Raw genomic sequence first — 18,898 nt, 5'->3', positions numbered from 1 at the left:
CACTTAGGAAAAAGTACTCCTTGTACATAAAATGCATCTTCTGAAACACACTTCAGATTTCTGACATTCTTCACTTGGCATAAAATGGACAAATCCAATACAACCAGCCTTTCTGCAGCCAATACAAAGTTTACAAACCCAGAATTAGCTTACAGTGACCACCTCCTTGAGCTGTGTCATTCAGCAGCCACACTGTAAAAGACACTTCCCTTGTACTGCCTGTCATGAGGCAGGCCAAGAACTCTGAGTGGGACAACTATTTCTAAAGCCTAACTGTAAGATAAGAAAAGCCAATTTTTAAATAGTTCTCTCTTCATAGTCCCAAAAGAAACAAGATGGTCAGCAAGCCAACACTTTGCAGCTGAATGGTTGATGTTATAAACTTGCAATTTAAGAAAAGGCTCATCGTGGGGATGCCAAATTCTCTTCTGGAGAAGGGCCCAATAAATGGAAATTAAACCTAAGTAAACCATTCTCTTTAACAAGATACATTCTGTGGTCAACTCCACTGGCATTTTGTACATTGAAATGGAATGCAAGTGTTGAGAGAGACACTCCAGTGGCTCTGTGGTTCCAGCCAGTCCAGCCATGCTCTGTCCAAGCCCTGCCCTTCAACAGGTGCCTTCTTCCTTCTCACTGGGACAAGATGCTCCCGAACCCAAAGCTGCAGCAACTCAAACCTCCCTAGACTTTGTTTTTCTTGCACTTTTTTAGACGTCACTTTTCCATTTCTATTGTTGCATCTTCCCAGAACACCCGTGGGTTTTTTCAGTTCACAAACTAGAAGAATCACGGAATCAAGCCCACACACTCTTACACCAAGACTTCACACGAGTTTTGTGCTCTGCAGCTGACAGAAGGGCATAAAAACATTTGGTTCAGAGGCTGACGTTGATCCAAAAATCTCCTTAAACTTCCATGGGTTTGGACTAACTCCAAGAAGTCTCATGGCTCTCAGAGATGGCATTCACCTGAGAAGTTGTGCAGCATCTCTTTATTGAGCTATTTGAAAATAACACAAATGAGCCAAGAAGTGTCTTTTGTCTTTCTAAATACTTTAGGAGCAATTTTGAAAGCCCTCCATAGCACAAAGACGTTTGTGAGGTGATGCAATTCTTTGAGGAAACAGTTATCTTGTGCCACACTTCACACGAGACAGCTCACCAGGGACACTGCTGAACACTTGAGGTCACAGGGTCTATAGAGGTTCAGTTCAGAGCAGGACAAGCCTCTAAGCCCAGTTGCAGTCCAAGAACATTCTTCTCTGGCAGGGGGTGTGCAAAAAAACAACTAATAAACAAGTAGCCATGGACTTAATTTACATCAGGCAGCAGATAAAGTGCAGAGTGCTTAATCCAGGCTGTGAGGAAGTTCCTACCCATTCCTTTTACCAAGGAATAGTTACCTAAGATGCATCACTGGGTAAAAAACACATCTGCAGGTCCTGACTGGCAAGGATTTCATGCATTAATTCAGCTCACTGCGATTGTCTACCCTTGGCAGAGTTAGGAGTTAATTAAGTTCCTTCAGGGAGCAAGCAAAAAACAAAAAAATGCACAAATTTCTCCACCCTGCCTTGCTGGCATCCCTCAGCCCTCATGCTAACACAGAGAAAAAACATCCCTCCACATCCTTGTAAGCCCCTGCCATCCCAACAAAATGCACGCCTTGCTCTGGACCAGGCCTGTGATCCTGGAAAAAACCCAAGGAATCACTCCCTAGGTCAATGAGTAGCAGAGATAGTTTTGAACTCTTTCTACAGACACTCAGTGTCACTATTCCCTACTTCAGGCTTCAGATTCTTCCATGGAGAGCAGCTGGAACATTCTCCAGCTCTGCTCGAGGGCTCACTTTCCCAGGGGAAGGAGCAGATCCTGTGGCTCAGGCTCCCTGCCTGTGGTCTGCCTGTTTCCATTCCACTGTGGCCCTGTATCTTCCACATGCTGAGTGTAAATCTGGACTTAGTCCTGCTTAAATCACAGTAACTACAGCTATTCAAGCTACACTCAAACATCAGCCTCTCTGGAGCAGGAGATTCATTTCAATACAACTGGTTAAAAAGAGATCCACTGTCTGGCTGGATAATGAAGGGATCACAGGAAACAGCTTGGATTACTTGCTTCATTTTTCCAAGGATCTCTTAGAGCCAAGTTTTCTTTTACACATCTTTAGTTCCGTGTGTGTTTTCTACATGTGGGTATAAATCCCCATTATCTGCAGAGCACACAAATAATCCCTCTGACATACACAGGCTACAACAAAAGGTTACGGAGAATGCTCAGGTGTTATTCCTTCTTCTCTACCTGCAAATAAATCAATTTGGGAGCTGCCCCTAAATGTTCCAGCTATGCCTGTGGGGGTGTTTACTAACTGCAGAGCTGGGTGCCATGTCAGTTTTGGGGTGGCCACAGTCAGCATTAATTAGTCACATGGGGGATATTTTTAGAATAACTGGACAATGTTAGCAAAGACAAGTGTTTGGGCTTTTTAGCAACATCTCACTGCTTCCTCATTTTCCTTCTTAATGAAGGTCCTGTATCTTAACTTGCATCAGGCTGTAAATTCCTTGGCACCAACTCCTTCAGTGTATGGGAGCCTGAATCCATGAACCTCCTGAGCACCACAGAACCCAGAAGGACAGACCTTGCATGAGATCTCTCAAGGGAAGCCAAGTCTGCCTTCCACAACATTGGGCTTATCTGGGTATGACCTTCACTCTGAGGTGCTCAGCACCTGTGTGACTGAATCCTGCACAGAACTCAAACAGCAAAGAGCCCCCAACAGTACCCTAAACAGCAAATAGGTACTCTAACGAGCAAAAAGCTACTCCAAACAGCAAATTTCTACTCTAAATAGCACACAGCTTGAGACTAAATTGAGAAAATAGACATAGTTTGAGATTTTGCAATCAAAGGAAAAGAGACATGGAGGAATCCCATCTTAATTCATGTCAATTCAATTCCTTCAACTCAGAATTTCAAGTTAGGTGATTATGTGTGTAATACTGTTTTTGTCATTTGAAGTTTGTTGCATGTCAGGCAATGGTTCTGGAGTTTCCTGAGCTGTGTGAGAGCTCTTGAGAGCAGAATCAAACACAGAGAGAAGGACATGTTGGACCCAACAGGAATAGCTGGGATCCATCAGGCCATTGTTCTGTTTGTTATGTGCACATTAAGGCCACACAGGATTAACTCTGAATGGCTGAATACTGGTTTTCCCTCTCCTTCATGACCATGAGAAATGGGAAATCTGCTGCAGGTCCTCCATGTGCAGCAGGATTTGTCTCCAGCTGCCTGCAGACAGCCCAAAACCTGGATTCCCTTCAGCAGCTCACAGAGCAGGTCTTCAGGAATGTCCTCAGGAGAACATAGCAGGAGCTGGAGCAGGGAGCTGGGGCAGCCTGTGCCACTTCCCCTGGCTTGTGTGGTCACTCTGAGGGGGCTTCTTGTGGCCAGCACTGTGATCCAGAGGCAGCTGTGACCAGGATTGGGCACAGTGCAGCCCCTGGAGTGTGTCCTATGAACTCTTCAGTCACAGGGAACGAAAGAGACTCATGGAGTCACTAAATCCACCCTGGCCAATAGATCAGCTCAGAGCTCTTGCACTGGTGGCTTCCAGTGATTGTTGGTTTTGTATTATTCCTTTTGATCCCAGAAAGGAGGTTGCTTAATGTTTTGATGGCTTTCTTCCACCATTGAAATTACATTTCAGGCTTAAGAATCTGAATTTCTTCTGCTTCAGAGTCCTTTATGACTTTCATATTTTGTAATCATTTTTACACCTTTGAAGTCAAAGAGGAACAATGAGTCCTGAGTTTATTATTATCATTCCATAGTTCTCCTGAAAGCCTCTACAGGCATCACCTCTCTCCGCATTCAGGACTTCAGCAGCATCTTGAAAAACATTCTCTAGAGAATTAGAAGGTAGAAAACCCAGGCTAAGTAAGACTGAACTTTTCTAGAAATTCAGCTTAGCCTCTGGGAAATGAAAGGTTTGTGGAAGATTCCCTGCCCATGGCATGGGGTGGAACCAGAGGATCTTTAAAGACCCTTCCAACTCAAACCATTCTATGATTCCATGAAGGTGTTAAAGGATATGGGATAACCGACTCCATCACAGTAAACCTGTCATCAGAAGTTGAACAACCAGGTCCAATGGTGTATTGTACTCAGGAAGAGCTGAAAAACTACAGTGCCCCTCCAAATTCCACTAGAGACCAAGGAAATTTTTACATCAAATCCTGTTCATTTCTGCACCAGAAAAATCCCAGAAATAGGAATTCTGCAACTGTCAAAGCAGGATTTTTGTTGGATACCTCGGTACATACACTGGGGCCAGCCAGCCTGCCTTAAAGTGTGTGCCAAGGCTTGTGCTTCCACCCAAATCCATAATCCCTTGAGCAAAGCTCAGAAGTCATGGATTTTTGTGAGGGAACAGCACAGAACTGGAATTAATGGCCTATTAAAGTTACATTAGTTCAGAGGTGTAACACAGCACATCCATGAGATTTGAGAAAACCTTCAATCCTGCTTGAACTTCCAGGGAAATGCAGTTGACAAAAGTTCTCTGCAGTACAAATCATGCTCTGAGTTTGTGTGGGTTTGGGGTTTTTTCTGTATGTAGCAATAGAGGTATTCCAACTAATAACTGAAGAGCAGCAAAATTAATAAGGCAGGTGGATCTTTCCACTGAATAAAATAAATAAACTTTTCCCCTGGAGCATCAGGACAACTGGCACACTGAAGCAGCCAGTGTCTCAGTCTTAGATTTTACCCAGTATTTTGTAATAAAGGGTTATGTAATTCCAAGTCATTTACACTAATGTAATGTGGGAGCTACTGCAAAACACTCAAGAGGATCAGTCAGAAATTTCATCTGTGAGCACTTTTGGCAACTTGCAAATACTTTCCTGTCTCTGAAATTTATGGTTATTAATGTCAGTGCCATGGCTCTGGCAGGCATAATCTCCAGTATTTCCAAGCCTTTGGTTCAAAATAACTATTCTTGATCAAGAAAATTAGGACAATCATTTCAGCTAGTATTTTTTATGTTTTTTTGGTTTATTTTCTAAATTACTGTATTGCTTTAGTATGAAACTTCCCAAAGCTCAGCACAAAATGATTTCACATTACTCCGTCCACATCTGAAAAAAGCAGAACACTTACAGTGCCAAGGAGATGACACTGTCACAATTAGTGATGGAACAGTGAGGTAGGAAGTTATCTTCAGTACAAACAGCTAAATAGTCAAAATATGCATTTGATTAACACAAGAAACAAAGAAAGTGTGACTCAGCTAGAGAAAATAAAGCTCTCTTTAAATTAAGCATTCGAGCTGTTCTCCATCACAGCAGCTGAATTCAGCTCTTTCTGAAGGGAGTAGCCTGTCTTTGAGCTGATTTTTACCTAGAATTGCTGCTGTGGACAGAGGAGCTGAGGGAGCAGAGGGGCACAGGCAAAGCTCCAGGCGGGTGAGCGCTTCCTCCACGTTTTCAGCTATTGAATTCATGCCTGCAGGAATAACTCTGCAAGCCCTGCTTTCGTGAGAGCTTTAACCTCCCCAGTTCACAGGGAAACCAGAGGGGACCAGGGTGCTGCCCTTCTCCCAGGCACTGTTTTAAGAAACTGGAGTACACACTTGAGTTCGAGTACACACAAAGCTTCCATATCAGGAAAATTTACAATGATGTAATTTTCAGAGGACAATGGGATTTATGCACTGGACCTACCAAAGAAGTTACCACAACAACAACAAAGCAAGCAGTCAGGAGTTTCAAAGGTCCCTTGGGGACACAGTGACTTCTACAAAACCAAAATCCAAAGAAAACCTCCTTGGTATCAGCATGTGCCATTCCAGTTCATGCCTAGTGAAAGAACACTGTGAAAAAGAATAAAGTAGGACTGACTTACTTGTCCAGAATGAAATACAAATCAAATCCTCCGTAGCAGGCAGGACCACCATTCTCTCTCTTTCCGCCGTGTCCATCACAGGTGAGTGTAAAAATTGCTAGGAAGACACATTTGAAGCCAAATCTCAAGATGCTTTGCTTTGCAATGGCCATTATATCCAGAGAGGAGGAGAAAAAGAAATCTCTTCTTCCAAGACTCGTTTATTTCACAGCTTTCTCCACAAAAGCCATTCAATGACCTTAAAAGGTATATATGTATATTGTATTCCTTAAAACTCCACTTGCAACAGTTGTCCTCAGGAATTGTAAGACTTTCCCCCTTGTTTCCCTTGCACTTCTGTTTCTTGGTTTCAGATTTCAAGATGCACAATACTGTATTTCACTTTTTTTTTAAAGGGACTTGACCCTCAGTCTCCCTTGCAGCTCTCAGAAAGCAGCACCATTGTTTGCCAAGAGCAGGAGCAGCCTCCTCACAAATCTTGCTTTGTCACAGACTTCAGAAAATACAGGGAGGGTTTGTGGCTTCCCCCCCCCCCCTTTAATTATTATTGTTATTATTAAAGATGGCAAGCTCGACTTTTCCTCAGCAAAAGAAGCTCAGAGAATGCCATCTCGTGGCCAAAACTCAGGCTGAGCAGAGTCTGGTTTTCAGCATATTTGTGCACTGAGCACATTTGCTCACAGCAGGCTCCCAGCTCTGTGCATGGAATCATAGCCTGGGCCGGGTTAGGAGGGAGCTTACAGTTCATCCCATCCCAGCCCTGTCATGGACAAGGACACCTTCCACAAGCCCAGGTTGCTCCAAGCCCTGTCCAACCTGGCCTTGGACACTTCCAGGGGCAGCCACAGCTTGTCTGGGCAACCTGTGCAGGGCCTCCCCACCCTCAGAAGGAACAATTCCTTCCCAATATCCCATCTAACCCTGCCTTCTTTCAGTTTAAGGCCTTTCCCCCTTGTCCTATCATTACATCTTTGTTTCCCGCACAGACAGAAGTGATGTGCAGAGACATCTTAATTTCCCATATAGGCAACATCTGAATTTAAAGACCTTTAAAAACCTGGGGTAGCTTCACGAAAGTTAAAGAGGCCATGCCAGGCTTCATCCCTTGCATTTTCTCAGTCCTGAGAAGTACTCAGCAGTGTCTGTGCTTATGAGTCTGCCCCAGCTCACCACCCTCACCAAACTCATTTCAACCTCTAAAGCCTAAACTCTCCCAAGAAAACTCAATGGAAAACATAAATTTATCTACACTCACATCTCCGATCTCCTTCCACAAACAGCACCACAGGCTCTAAAACTAGAGCAGGACAGCTCAAGAGGAACACCATCCATTCCCCAGTGAGGGAGCCCCTGCACCAGTAAAAGCTAAACTGGAGCTGCCAGGAGCAGGAGCTCCCAAACTTCCCTCTCAGGCCACACCAACAAATCCATCCTCCCCAGTGCCAGCTCCCAGGGAGTGGAGCAGCTTCAGTGGGGTTTCAGGGAGTGCAAGTGCACTCGAGTCAGGCTTTCCAGCTGTTCTGCACTGCTTAAAGCATTAAATTGGTCTTGAAAACATCCTTAACAAAAGCAAACAATCTGAAGGAAGACCAGGAAAAGCAGCAGGATGGGGTGCAAGGGAAAAGGACAAACTGTGCTAACAGACTTTGACAGAAGTGAAATGTCTGAATGGCACATTAATCAGCCACCCTGGTGCACTGATGACTCAGACTTTGGGAGTGTTCTCCCTCCCACACCTGGCCTTGCTCAGCAATTCCCCAGCTCCATCACCCCCAGTGTGAGAACAAGACATGGGCAAATGGTACCTCTTCAGCCCTGCTGTCAAATCCCAATCAAAGCTGGAGCTCTGGAGATCCCTTGGAAGCAAAGCTTCTGTAGGGCTAGACAGGAGCAGAAACAAGTGTTTTATAGGTGAATATTCTGGATTTCCCACCTCAACTCAAGGGGAATTGGGAGTGCAGGAGTGAGTCTTTCCATTTATCTCTTAGTCTGAGAGGAGAGCAGGGACACAGCTCATTGGTGCCCAGGGAAAGGATCTGTGTCAGGGTATCAGGATTCCTGCAATCCATGGAAATACAGCAGCATGTCCCACATATGGGAGCCTTTTGCTGAGGGAGCTGTGCTGCTGCCCAAGATGAGGGGTGGCTCCTGCCCTAGGCAGGATGTGAGGGCAGGGGCTCCTTTTTAGGTAGCTGTGAAAATGATAGAGCAGTTTGCAAATCCAGGTGATCTGGGTGCTCACACCCTCCCAGATGGGGCTGCTGGAGACACCAAAGTGCAGAGCTGTAGCTCCTGTAGCCAGCAAAGGTGTGCTAGGTCAGCAAGTCAGGTTGGGGATTTTAAAGTTTTATACAGCTGTTCTGTGCCAGATCAGGTTATAGTTAGAAAGCTGCAGTTACCCAAATCCTGGGGTTGGGCTTGGAGAGTTTTGTGTATGTATTTGAACATTGTGCTGCCCTAAGGAAGGGGATGAGACTAGTCTGTGGAATTTTATTTTTCTGTGTATTTTAAAAGAAAATGAGCTCAATGAAAGATGTAAAACACGTATGGGTTGAAGAAAAGCTTCCTCTTTAAGGACTCATGTGCTAGCTTTAAGAAATTTTGGAAGAGTACTTAGGGCCGGCTTCAGATCTGAGGTACAGCTAAGACTTCTGCCACAGTTAGATATGTCTTGTTGTCATTGCTTTATGATCTCTGTCTGCCTAGAGATTAAAAGCAGAGTGATAATCTCTTCCATTTGTTTTTCACTGGCCCTGAGATGAACTAATACTTTGAGTTTAAAAAAAACAAAACAGAACAAAGAAAAGGCTGTGCCTCAGGAAAACAACTTTGGCATGGAGCTAACAGAGGGATAAAAGGGGGAATGGAAGAGGAGATCAGATTCTTTGTGTTGCTGTGGATTCAGACTGACAGAAACCCCAGGAAAGCTTGGGGAAAAGCCGAGGAATGAAGCATCAGATGAAGCTGTGAGTGCTCTGAGATGGAGGGAGCTGCTGACAAAATGGAACACTGAGTTTTTGCTGCAACTCTTGAGGACTAATCCCCTTCATATGCCTGCCTGCCTTAACAGTGTGTATTTTTGTTTATGATCGGTAAGGGCGGCATCAACATTCTGAGAAATGCAGCTCCATAACAGGAAGCTCATGTGGGACACAGGAGGGGTGTTGGAATTTCTGTCTGTCCCCCTTCACTAAAAATGCCAGAAATAAAATGGAGATTTTGTGTGAGACACCTATCACTGCTTGGGAAGACTGAGTGTGTTCTAGTCTTTGTGTGACACACAAAAATGAGGTGTTCTAATTGCATACAGCAGTGCAAAGGGTAATTAAGCTCCAGCTGATGCCCTTCATGAGTGACTATAACTCGCATATCTAAATGATGGGGGAAGTGGTGTCAGCAGATCTTGTTCTATCAACTACTCCCTTCTGTGTGGCTGTGGCACCTTTTCTGAAACTTCCAGCTCGAGGAAGCTGGCTCTGCCAGCCAGTGGTGACAGTGGTGCAGCTGAGAGCTGTCCCAGGACAGCATCAGGTGGGTTTGGGAGCACTCTTGGGTGGCTTTGGAGGTGATTCCCTTTGGCTCCCAAATGTCTGACCCGTACGATGGGTAATGGCTTTTGCCAAGATCTAAAAATCATGCTCCCTGTTTTTCACGGTACCTCAGGAAGCTGTTACAGCACTGTGTGGAAGTTCCCCACACCACCCAGTGTTATCACAAATTATCACTTGGGGCAGGAATTCCTGCCCAGTGCAGACATGGCCTTAAAGTCACTGGCTGTATCTTCAAGTGCTGAAATTCAGCACAGCTGTGCTATCACTGCACTACTACACTCTCCTGGTGCTGTGGGCTAGCAGACTCCTCTGGGTGTGAGCTGTGTGCCTTTTCCATCTCAGTTCTACAACTCGAGACTGACACTCAGTGGCAAAGAGGATTTTTTTCTTCCCTAGACTGCTCTAATTTTTCAAGAGATCAAGAACTCTCTTGTCTCTTGCTTTTATCTGACTTTTCCCTGCTGTGATTTTATCTGCCTCTGCTGTAACATGTACAATGTTTAATTTTTTTGGTGATCCAAGTTTGTTCCTCCAGCTTTTATTAAAAGGGGCTGCAAACTCTGTGTATGGATGTAACTCTTTTGGGCAGAGTGTTACACTAATTACACAGATGAAAATATATTGCTTGCAATATGTTAAATAAAATAGAAGAAAATTTCACAAGGAATAATGTCCCCATAACCTAAGAAAGTGCCCTGGTTTCAGAAATCAGCCTGACTGGGAATGAGGGGCAAAAGCACTCCACTGTCAGTGGCCAGGAGGCTCCCTTCATCCTTGGCATGGGGTTGCTCAGGTTATTTCAAGCACCCAAAACAGTTACCTGTGGGTTTTTGGTATGGCTGCCTTGGTGAGGGAGGAAATTAAACAGCTCTGCCCTGCCTGGTCTCTAGGAGGACCTTTTTGCTGTTAAGCATTTAAGGACAGCAGGTGTGGATGGCTCTCACAACAGTGCACCAGCCAAGACTTTGATCCCATCTGTGATTCATTGCCTGGAGAGCCCAGGAGGGATCAGCAGGCCCTGCTCACCCTTCAGTACTCCCAGATGGCTAGTGTGAAAGTCTAATGGAGAGCAGAGACTAACAGCAGATTATCATGGCCTGACTGAAGTCCTGCTGCCTCTGAGCGCTGCTGTACTGGAATTTCAACATGAGCACATGGCTCACAGAAGAGCCCAGTGCTGTGCCACCACTGACATTGCTGATGGATTTTTCCCAGTCCCTTTGGTGGCAGAGTGCAGGCCACAGTTTGTTTTCACTTGGAGGGGCATCAGTACACCTGGAATTGACTGTCCCTGGGTGGAAATATCCCCACTGTCTGCCATGGGCTGATCCAGAGCTCACCAGAATGCTGTGATGCTCTGTAACACCCACAGTGCATTGGTGATTTCATTCTGGGAGGTTGTGCTGACAACACTCTGATGGTTCAGCTCTTGCTAAATGGTGCTCACTGTAAATCAGGGACTCTCTAATGTCTAATGCTCTGCCAGTGAGGAGTTGCACAAGGGAGCAGAGCCAGGACAGCTGACCTGAACTATCAAAGGGATGTTCCACACCACAGAACATCATGCCCAGTGTCTGAACTGGGGCAGTTGGCTGTGAGCTGCTGGGGGACAGCCTGGGCAACAGGCAGTAGTGAGTGATTCTACTGGGCATCACTTGTTCCCCTTGGGTTTTATTCCTTTCTGTCTGTCTGTCTCTCTCTCTCCCTACCACTTTCCATTAGTATTGTTGCTGCTGCTGTTCTTATAATTAGCATTATTATTAGTAGTATATTTCACTTCATTTCAGTTATTAAAATTTTCTTATCTCAACCCATGAGTTTTACTGTTTTTTTCCCAATTCTCCTTCTCATCGCTCCTTCTCAGTCCTCTTGGGCTGGTGTTGTGGGAAATAGGGCTCTGTGATAAGGCCATGCACTTCTCTCTGCCTTCCCTCCTCTACTCAGCATTTCATGCATGTTTGTTTTTCTTTGCCATTTACCATTTCCAAGCACTTTGCCAACCTAGAGCATCCTTGCAGCACTTGTGCAAGAGTGGGCTTTTCTTTCTCCTTCAGGTAAAGAAGGGCATGACAAGAGCTGAATGATTGTGTTAGGGCACTGAATAAAAAGAAATTAAAATCCCTCCTAAACTTGATTCTCTCCCATTTACTTTCAGACTGCACAAAATGAAAAGTGATGGTCTGTGAGGGAATCAAAAGAACTTGTGTAATATCAAGAAGGAAGGAGATTGGCAGCAACAAACTCCTGCCTGTGTCTCTCCTCTGCTGGGACTGATATGAGCTCATCCAGGTAATTCAGATGCCTTTGCCTGAGATGTGCCTCAGTGAACTCTGCATCCTTTCAACCTGCTACAGAATAAAGCCCCTGGGGCCAGTGAGAGGGCATCAGAAAATGAGGGATGTTGCATGGCTGGTATTGGTACTAAAGACAGATATGTATTGACCTGGATAACCTGAGGCATCCTGCCATTTTTGTTAGAGAAGGGGAAATACTAAATCTGGATTGTGAAGATTTGAGCAACCTGGCTTTATTTTAGGAACAGAGAACAACTCTGTAAATCCCACAAAGGAGACTCCCCTTCCCCTACAAAAGGCAAACTCATTGCTTTGTTCTCTTTTCTTTCTGCCTTTTGAACTACCTGAATCAAGATTTTTAATGTGAGGCATCTTTCCCTGAATGGGAAGGAAGATCTTAGCTCTGAATGCCTTGTTTGTACCATGCACACCCTGGGGCTTGCCCAGCTCTCTGGCTGTGCTGGGAGCTTGCAATGAAAAAAGCAATGAAACGGCTCAAATAGGGCAAAATATTCTTCTGGAGGTGTTCATAAATGAAAAAGGGTAGAGTAGTGACAAACAGGCTGGAGTTAATCCACGATGAAGGAATTTAATTGATAGCTCTGTTCACCAGCTGATCTGTTTCAGTACTCAGTCCTCAAATTGAGCCTCTTGAAAGAGGAGGTGCCAGGAAATAACAGCACTGGAGTTGGCTTTGGACTGCATCCACACAAGGTTCAAGAGCTGATTTTCACACATAGTTACTGCTATGACAGTACGTGAGGGCCAAATATTGAAGGACATCAAGTTTGACACATGATCCGAGATAGAATTGTGGTCCTTTAAAAACAAGAAAAGAAAAACAATTACCATGAGATATAGGCTAAGATGCTGTTGAGTTCTCTATGCATTCACTGACAGCCCTGAGTACCTGGCACATTGCACTCGCCTTGTCAATCACACTGAGCCCTCTCAGGTGACAAAGCAATGCTTAAAGCAGAGCAAGCAGTGTGTACGTGGAAATGCTGCTATGACAGAATGCAACATCCTGAGCCTGAGCTGTAAAGCATCTTTCCATGCCACAGCTGGAGACAATCAGCTGGCAGGAAGGCACAGAATCTTTTAATGGTGCTTCAGGATTAGGTCCTCTGAGTAAAACTTAGTCTCCTTGGATATATTTAAAACAAATGAGGTTTTTTCCCCATCAATACAAAAAATTGTATTGCAAGTGGTCAAATTACAATCAAGGCACCCACAGCAACTCAGCTGATTTATACCCATCTCCATAGCAATTGCTGCTCTTCTACAAGGGTGTATTTTTGTTGCTCAGAACAAGCCATATTCTGAAGAATTGCTGCACTAAAAATGTTTGAGCTGTACAAGGGACAGATTCCCTTGGAGTCCCCCAAGAGCACCAGCTCTGTGGCTCGGCAAGGAATGCCCACCAGGCCGTGCTCTTGGCCACCCTTTGGGATTTCTCGTGCAGAAATCGGGGCTCTATTCCACTCGCTCCTGCAAGTCCCCAGGGCTGGGCATTATACGGTTAAGCTGGTGCCACTTCATGGGCCCAGTCGCATGGGCTCTGGCATTCTGGAAGACTCCTAGGAAGTGCAGGTCATTAAAAACCTGGGGAAATTGAAATTTCCCCCTGGGAAAAACCTAGAGGGAAGAAAGCCGCTTGGCTCAGTGTTGTGAAGCCCAAGGGTGTGGTGGTTCCCTCGGCCAACTCGTCAGCAAGCCAAGGGCCGAAGGACAGCGGTTCTTAGGATGACCCTTTTTCTTTGCCTGGGCATTGCCGAGGAGCTCCACGTGGGCTGAAACACTCTGAGCCCAAACTTAGGCCTCCTTAAGATTCCAAGGACGGAGCTGTAAGGCTTTCGATCGGGTCACACATGGCGGCTGTGACACCACCCTGTTCCAGTCCTGAGCTGCAGAGATGTCGAAGCCTCTGTGCAACTCCCGAAGCCCTTGGTTTCTGTGCGTCTCCAGGCGGAAGAGCAGCGCTTGTGCCTTAGTCATTCCCCAAGGGAAACAAAGGCCAGGTCACTCAAAGACACAATTCCTTTGCTTGCACTCACCGTGAACTTCGTAAGCCACATAGCTTGTGAGTCCTATGCACATAGAGAAGGTGTCTGGTCCATATGATTCAAGGTCACGAATAGTTCTCTTGACAAGAGTGAATGTGATCTCCTTTGTAGGGGGTCTTTGATGATTGTGCTTCTAAACATCACATAACAGCATGCAGCAAGGTCAGTGCCCTGATCCATTTAATTTCAGGCGTATTCCTAGTTTTAGTTGTTATAAACTTTTTAAGTATAATCTAAGTGAGCTACAACATTGGCAAAACTTGATAACCCTCCACTGAAAGCAATGTGAATGTGGATATTCCTATTTTTCAAAGGGTTCAAGTTACATTGTTATAAAATATCATTAAAATTGATAAAAATATCTAACTAATGATGTGATGAATGTGATCTTCAAAGTATCTGTTGATTTTCAAAATAGCAACATCTCGCATATCAGTTTATTTTGCATTAAGTACAACTTTCCAAGTAACTGCTCCTTTTCAATCTTACCCTGCTGTCTGCAGCCAGTTGGGGAAGTGCATCAAAGCTGGGCATCTCTGTTCTGTTCATTATGGAAATGTAGCAAGCTTTCTCTGGCAGCACTTTGGTTGCCATAAAACCCTGTAAAATGAAGTTATTGACTACTTGGAATTTATTCTTTCAATCAATAATACTGGAATTATTTACATATTAAAAAAAGTAATAAACCAGTTTTTACTGAATGTCTGAACCAATCTCCTCATCCAGTCTCTGAACAAGCACACTGCCTGCACTCACTGTGTCATAGTTCCAGATGGTTTTCCAGGACCCACGGTTGGTCTTCTGCTGGATACTTGCCACAAACCATTTTCTATTGATGGTCATAATTTGATAGCCTCCACCAATGGACACTTTCTTGCTTACTTCCATCTGTTGGTGCTAGGAAAACAAATGAAAGAACACTCAGGCTTTCAAGTGATTATCTTCCCAAGGCTTTAGAAAAATGAAAGGTTCAAGGAGATCTCATGAAGCAGGGAATACAGAAAGAGCAGCCATGAAGAAACTGGTCACTGTACTCACATAATCAGCAAGGGCTGGAGTCAGGACAAGTCCAAGAAGGACTGCAGTCAAAATCTGAAAGGAAAATCAAATACAAAAGTGTTAACTGCAGCTCTGGCTGACAAATCTGATCAGGAGAATCCCTTCTCCTAATCTGATGTTTAAGGGTCCTCCTTGGGTCCTTTTTTGCTTTCATCCTGGGATTGCAATAGTGCCCTAAAAAGGAGTCACCCTTGCTTTACCCCAGCATGCTGCAAAGTAGACACATTTCACACTTGCTCTTTCAAGAGCTGAATCTGGAGTTGTTTCTCACACTTGTGCAGGAACACACAGGTATTTGACAAGATTGAGGAGAATTTCTTCTCCCTGGCATTACAGGGAAGGGGTTGATCCACTAGTGCATTGCTCCAGTTGTGCAAAAGTGTTGACAAAAATGGACATGGATTAAGCTTCCTGTTTGCTGAATAATGTACAGCCAAGCTGTGAAAAAATCCTTACCTCATCAGCTCATTTGGGTAATAGGGACTGAGTTGCTCATTCTGGAGGAGCAAAATGTCCCCAGAGAAAGCCTTTGTGCTCTAGAAAGGCAGAAGCACTTCCGAGGGATAAAGAAATGGGTTTGAATCAAAGTTTCAGTTTATAAGGAAGAAAAGCATGCATACTCACAGGGAGATTCATCCTGACTGCAGAGCTGATGCTGCTGAAAGCAGAATAAATTGTGTGAACCTCCCACCTTTTATATGTTTTCAGAATTAGGTGTGGAAGGACTGAGTTGCAATAAAATTATTTTGTCATTTGTTTCCCTGTTGCATGTCACTGAAAAATATTTCCTGCTGTAGCTACTTGATAAATATGGGGATTGTACTTCTGCAAAGTTTGACCTGCTGGAGTCTGATGATTATGTGATAGGAATATATTTGTAGACAAAAAAATGGATAGGTTTTATAGCATTTTTCTGATATGTACTGATGACTTTTGAAAATTCTCATTAAATTTAGGACCAGATATAATCTAGAGATATGAAAATAGAAAAAAACTAAAAATCTTACAGTTGACAAAACAAGCAAAAAAATCCTTTGTACCTTCCAAAATGCACTGTTTATTCCCTGTAACCATAGCACCCACCAAAATATGTGGTCCAAATACAACATGGCCATTTAAAACTGTTATACAAGAAATAGGCATTTCAAGCTGAATTATCCCACATATGTGCAAGTCTGTAGAGATCTCTGTTATTTTTTGGTGACAACAATATGTGTCTTTAGCTTGTCTCAGTTTATTTTCTGTGGTGATGTAACTAATTATTGACAGGAGTGGTCATTCAGTTGGGAAGGTTTTTGAATATTTGGTATTAGTGTCAAGTTTCATTCTGTGAGCAACTCCAGTCTGCAGCGGGAAATCACTGTAAATATTCTGAATTTTCTTTCAACTGCAATCCAGTCCATTATTTTAAAAAGGTGTTTTTTAAAATATTTAAAGGCAAATAACTTGTAACCATTGCTGCTTTTGCAGTATTAAATCAAATTCTGGTCTTGGTTTGACTGTAGGGTGTCTGAAGTCCAAAGGGACATTTTTTATATGTACTGCTACACCAAATGGGGGTCACATTCCTGGTTCTTTATGAGCAGCAGAGCTTGTGTGGATTCCTATGAGAAAACACGGGGTTTCTGCCTGGGCTATGGGGTGAATCACTCTCCCCCAGCCCTGTCTGATCCCACAAAAGAGAGGAACCATGTAGGACCCCTGGTGAGTCAGGTGTTGTATATGCCTGAGGTTACCTAAAACATTCCGAATTTTGTCAACAGCCAGAGCCCAGACCTTCCTACATATGAATTCACCCATATATTAAAAATCATGGAAAACAACAAGATTTCAATAATTGACTTACTCAGCCTTACTTGGAGGTGAACAAGTAATTTTTAACCTTGTTAACCTGTCCTTATTTTGGAACACAAAGGCTGTCAGTAGCAAACTCACCAGGAGCTCGGTAAGCCAGGTAGGAGGGAATTCCTCTGCACAGAGCTTGGGTGCATTTTTCAAATGGGTTCAAGCTTTGGAGTCTGAACCTTGAGATAATGAAGCAATTCTCTCTGGGTGGCAATTGGTAAAGCCCAGGTCCCTGAGCATCAAAGAAACAAACCCAGAAAGCAGCATTTAGGAAAACCAAAACTGGAGTTCAAAAGCTGTACACACATCTTTGGTATGGGGGAAGGGGTTATTTATGGGCAATGCAACATTTGAAGGAACTTTTAGAGTAACTCAGCCCTGCTGAGAAGGTTCTCTTCAGTTCTTGGAGCCTTTTCCCAGTCAATTGGCTTTCACAAGACTTTCATTTACCCTTCTACTTTGTCTCCTTGAGGTGGTGCAGGAAACTGTTTGTCAAGCCGAAACCTTTTGCACATTGTATCAATGATTTTTTTTTTCAAAAAACCACCTTGGTTGCAATGCAGCCATATTAAAAAAAAAAATAGTTCTTCATGCAAACAATATACATTGAATAAAAGAAGTGGATTGCCAAAGATAAACACTTTTTTGAAAAGGCTTTATGTAGAGCAAACAATCATAGGCAAAGAAAATATTGGTCCTTTCAATTATATTATTTTGATAAATGTGTCATGGAGGTTGAAAAGTGACTTTGTTAAAGGTAAATTGCCTCTTCCAGCAATGTCACGTGTATGATGTGTTCTCCTACTTAAGCATAACCCTAGTGCCAGAGTGATGTGAACTTTCATTGTGGTGCTCCTTGGAGTCTTTCTCGATGTTCCAATTTTTAGAAAAGATTGAAGGAGATAAGGATGTAGCTTTTTGATTCCCAGCAGTGTTTCACTCAATAAAGCATTAGCTCTAATAGCTATGTTTTGGGGCATTATTACTCCTGGAGATCAAATTAAAAGGGAGATAATTTCTGGCCTCTGAGAGGAGGCTGAGAAGCTGTTAGTGCTGTTGTGTCAGACTTTACATACAGGCTTTATCCTGACCTGGTTTTCACTACTGTACTGGGAGATCTTAGTGGGAAATGTGGGAGTGACACAGATTGTCTCAGGAATATCTGTTGCCTGACCAAGGCAGGGAACAAGGGATAATCACTTATCCCCTGACAGCCTTGGAACATTATCTACCAGTATCATAGCCTGAGTGGAACAGTACCATTGTTACCAACTTTGGGATATGGCCAGGGCAGAAATCTCCTTGGGACTAAGAACAGTCATCTCTTGGCACTACAAACAGCAGGGCTAAGTGAGGCCTTTGAGCTCCCCTGGACTGCAGTGGGCTCCACAAGCATCTCCCTTGGAGTGGGATGTCTCCTGGAGCTGTCAAACCCTCAAGTTTGCAATACTCAAAAGACTGTCTCTGAAGACTGGGCTGATATCCCTCACTCCTCGAGGCTCAACCCTCATCTGTTGAGAAATACAATGGGATTTGACCTGTTTCAGTGAACTGAAGGGGAATTTTTAACAGGTACTTTTGCACACATAGATATAGATGTAGACAGCTCTGGGCCACTGTGTGGGTATGTGGAGTGATAAGATTTTGCTATCTCAAAACTATATTTTAGTCCTTGTTGTAATTGTAGTAAACCCTATTGAATCACCTTGTAAATGAGTCAATGATTAAATACTCTTAAACCCTTTGCACTCTCGCCCAATGCACCCTTGGACTCTGTGCATGCCATTCTAAAGTGATTTTTATTTGATTTACCTTTGCAGGTTTCATCCATGCAGTAAGCAATGGGCTAAACCTTGCCATTTAACTCTGTTAACTTGTACAAATTCATATTAAAATCTGCTTTTGCCAATACTTTTTATGGTGATTCTTTAAGTGACTGAAACCACTTGTTCACAACACCCTGTAGCAAGAGCTGGAGCCAGGAAACCACCAGAAAGAGATCACCATCTGAAATAAGCATGTGAAATTCATATTTTTACATCGTGACTGCTTATCTTGCTTCAAGTTGTTCTCTGTCTTAAAATAATTCTGACTTCCAGTTTACATTGTGTATAGGCTAAGCACTTTCTGCAGTGGGGTCTGCAGCTGAAGAGGATTTAAATAGAAAATATTGT

At 43.7% G+C, this 18,898-nt stretch overlaps 2 protein-coding genes across 2 annotated transcripts in view; both read right to left on the bottom strand.

Moving 5' to 3' along the window:
* Positions 1-6,433, bottom strand: part of ANTXR1 (ANTXR cell adhesion molecule 1) — a 103,629-nt gene extending 97,196 nt beyond the window's left edge. Inside the window, exon 1 of the mRNA XM_085080412.1 lies at positions 5,910-6,433. Within this exon, the coding sequence (XP_084936538.1) occupies positions 5,910-6,061 (152 nt within the window). The 5' untranslated portion in view covers positions 6,062-6,433. The remainder of the gene's footprint in view (positions 1-5,909) is intronic.
* A 5,896-nt stretch (positions 6,434-12,329) lies between these two features.
* On the bottom strand, positions 12,330-15,515 carry LOC146428109 (gastrokine-1-like). Its single transcript, XM_085080485.1, has 6 exons — positions 15,504-15,515; positions 14,859-14,912; positions 14,577-14,717; positions 14,310-14,420; positions 13,812-13,953; positions 12,330-12,573 (listed from the first exon to the last, which is right to left on the bottom strand). The coding sequence occupies exons 1-6, from the start codon at positions 15,513-15,515 to the stop codon at positions 12,485-12,487; spliced, it is 549 nt and encodes a 182-aa protein (XP_084936611.1). The 3' UTR covers positions 12,330-12,484.
* Between the last annotated feature and the right edge of the window lie 3,383 nt (positions 15,516-18,898).

The sequence above is a fragment of the Lichenostomus cassidix genome, chromosome 22, assembly GCF_008360975.1.
Source record: "Lichenostomus cassidix isolate B80296 chromosome 22, HeHo_3.0, whole genome shotgun sequence".
In the NCBI taxonomy this organism is placed as follows: Eukaryota; Metazoa; Chordata; class Aves; order Passeriformes; family Meliphagidae; genus Lichenostomus; species Lichenostomus cassidix.
This window is presented reverse-complemented; position numbering and strand designations above follow the sequence as displayed.

What these genes read in the sequence shown, in the direction of transcription:
- LOC146428109 (XM_085080485.1), bottom strand. An exon ending in CCATCTGGAACTATGACACA is followed by an intron (nt 14,421 to 14,576) that starts GTGAGTGCAGGC and finishes TTCATTTTACAG; the next exon opens with GGTTTTATGGCAACCAAAGT. An exon ending in TGTGGCTTACGAAGTTCACG is followed by an intron (nt 12,574 to 13,811) that starts GTGAGTGCAAGC and finishes TTGTTTTTAAAG; the next exon opens with GACCACAATTCTATCTCGGA.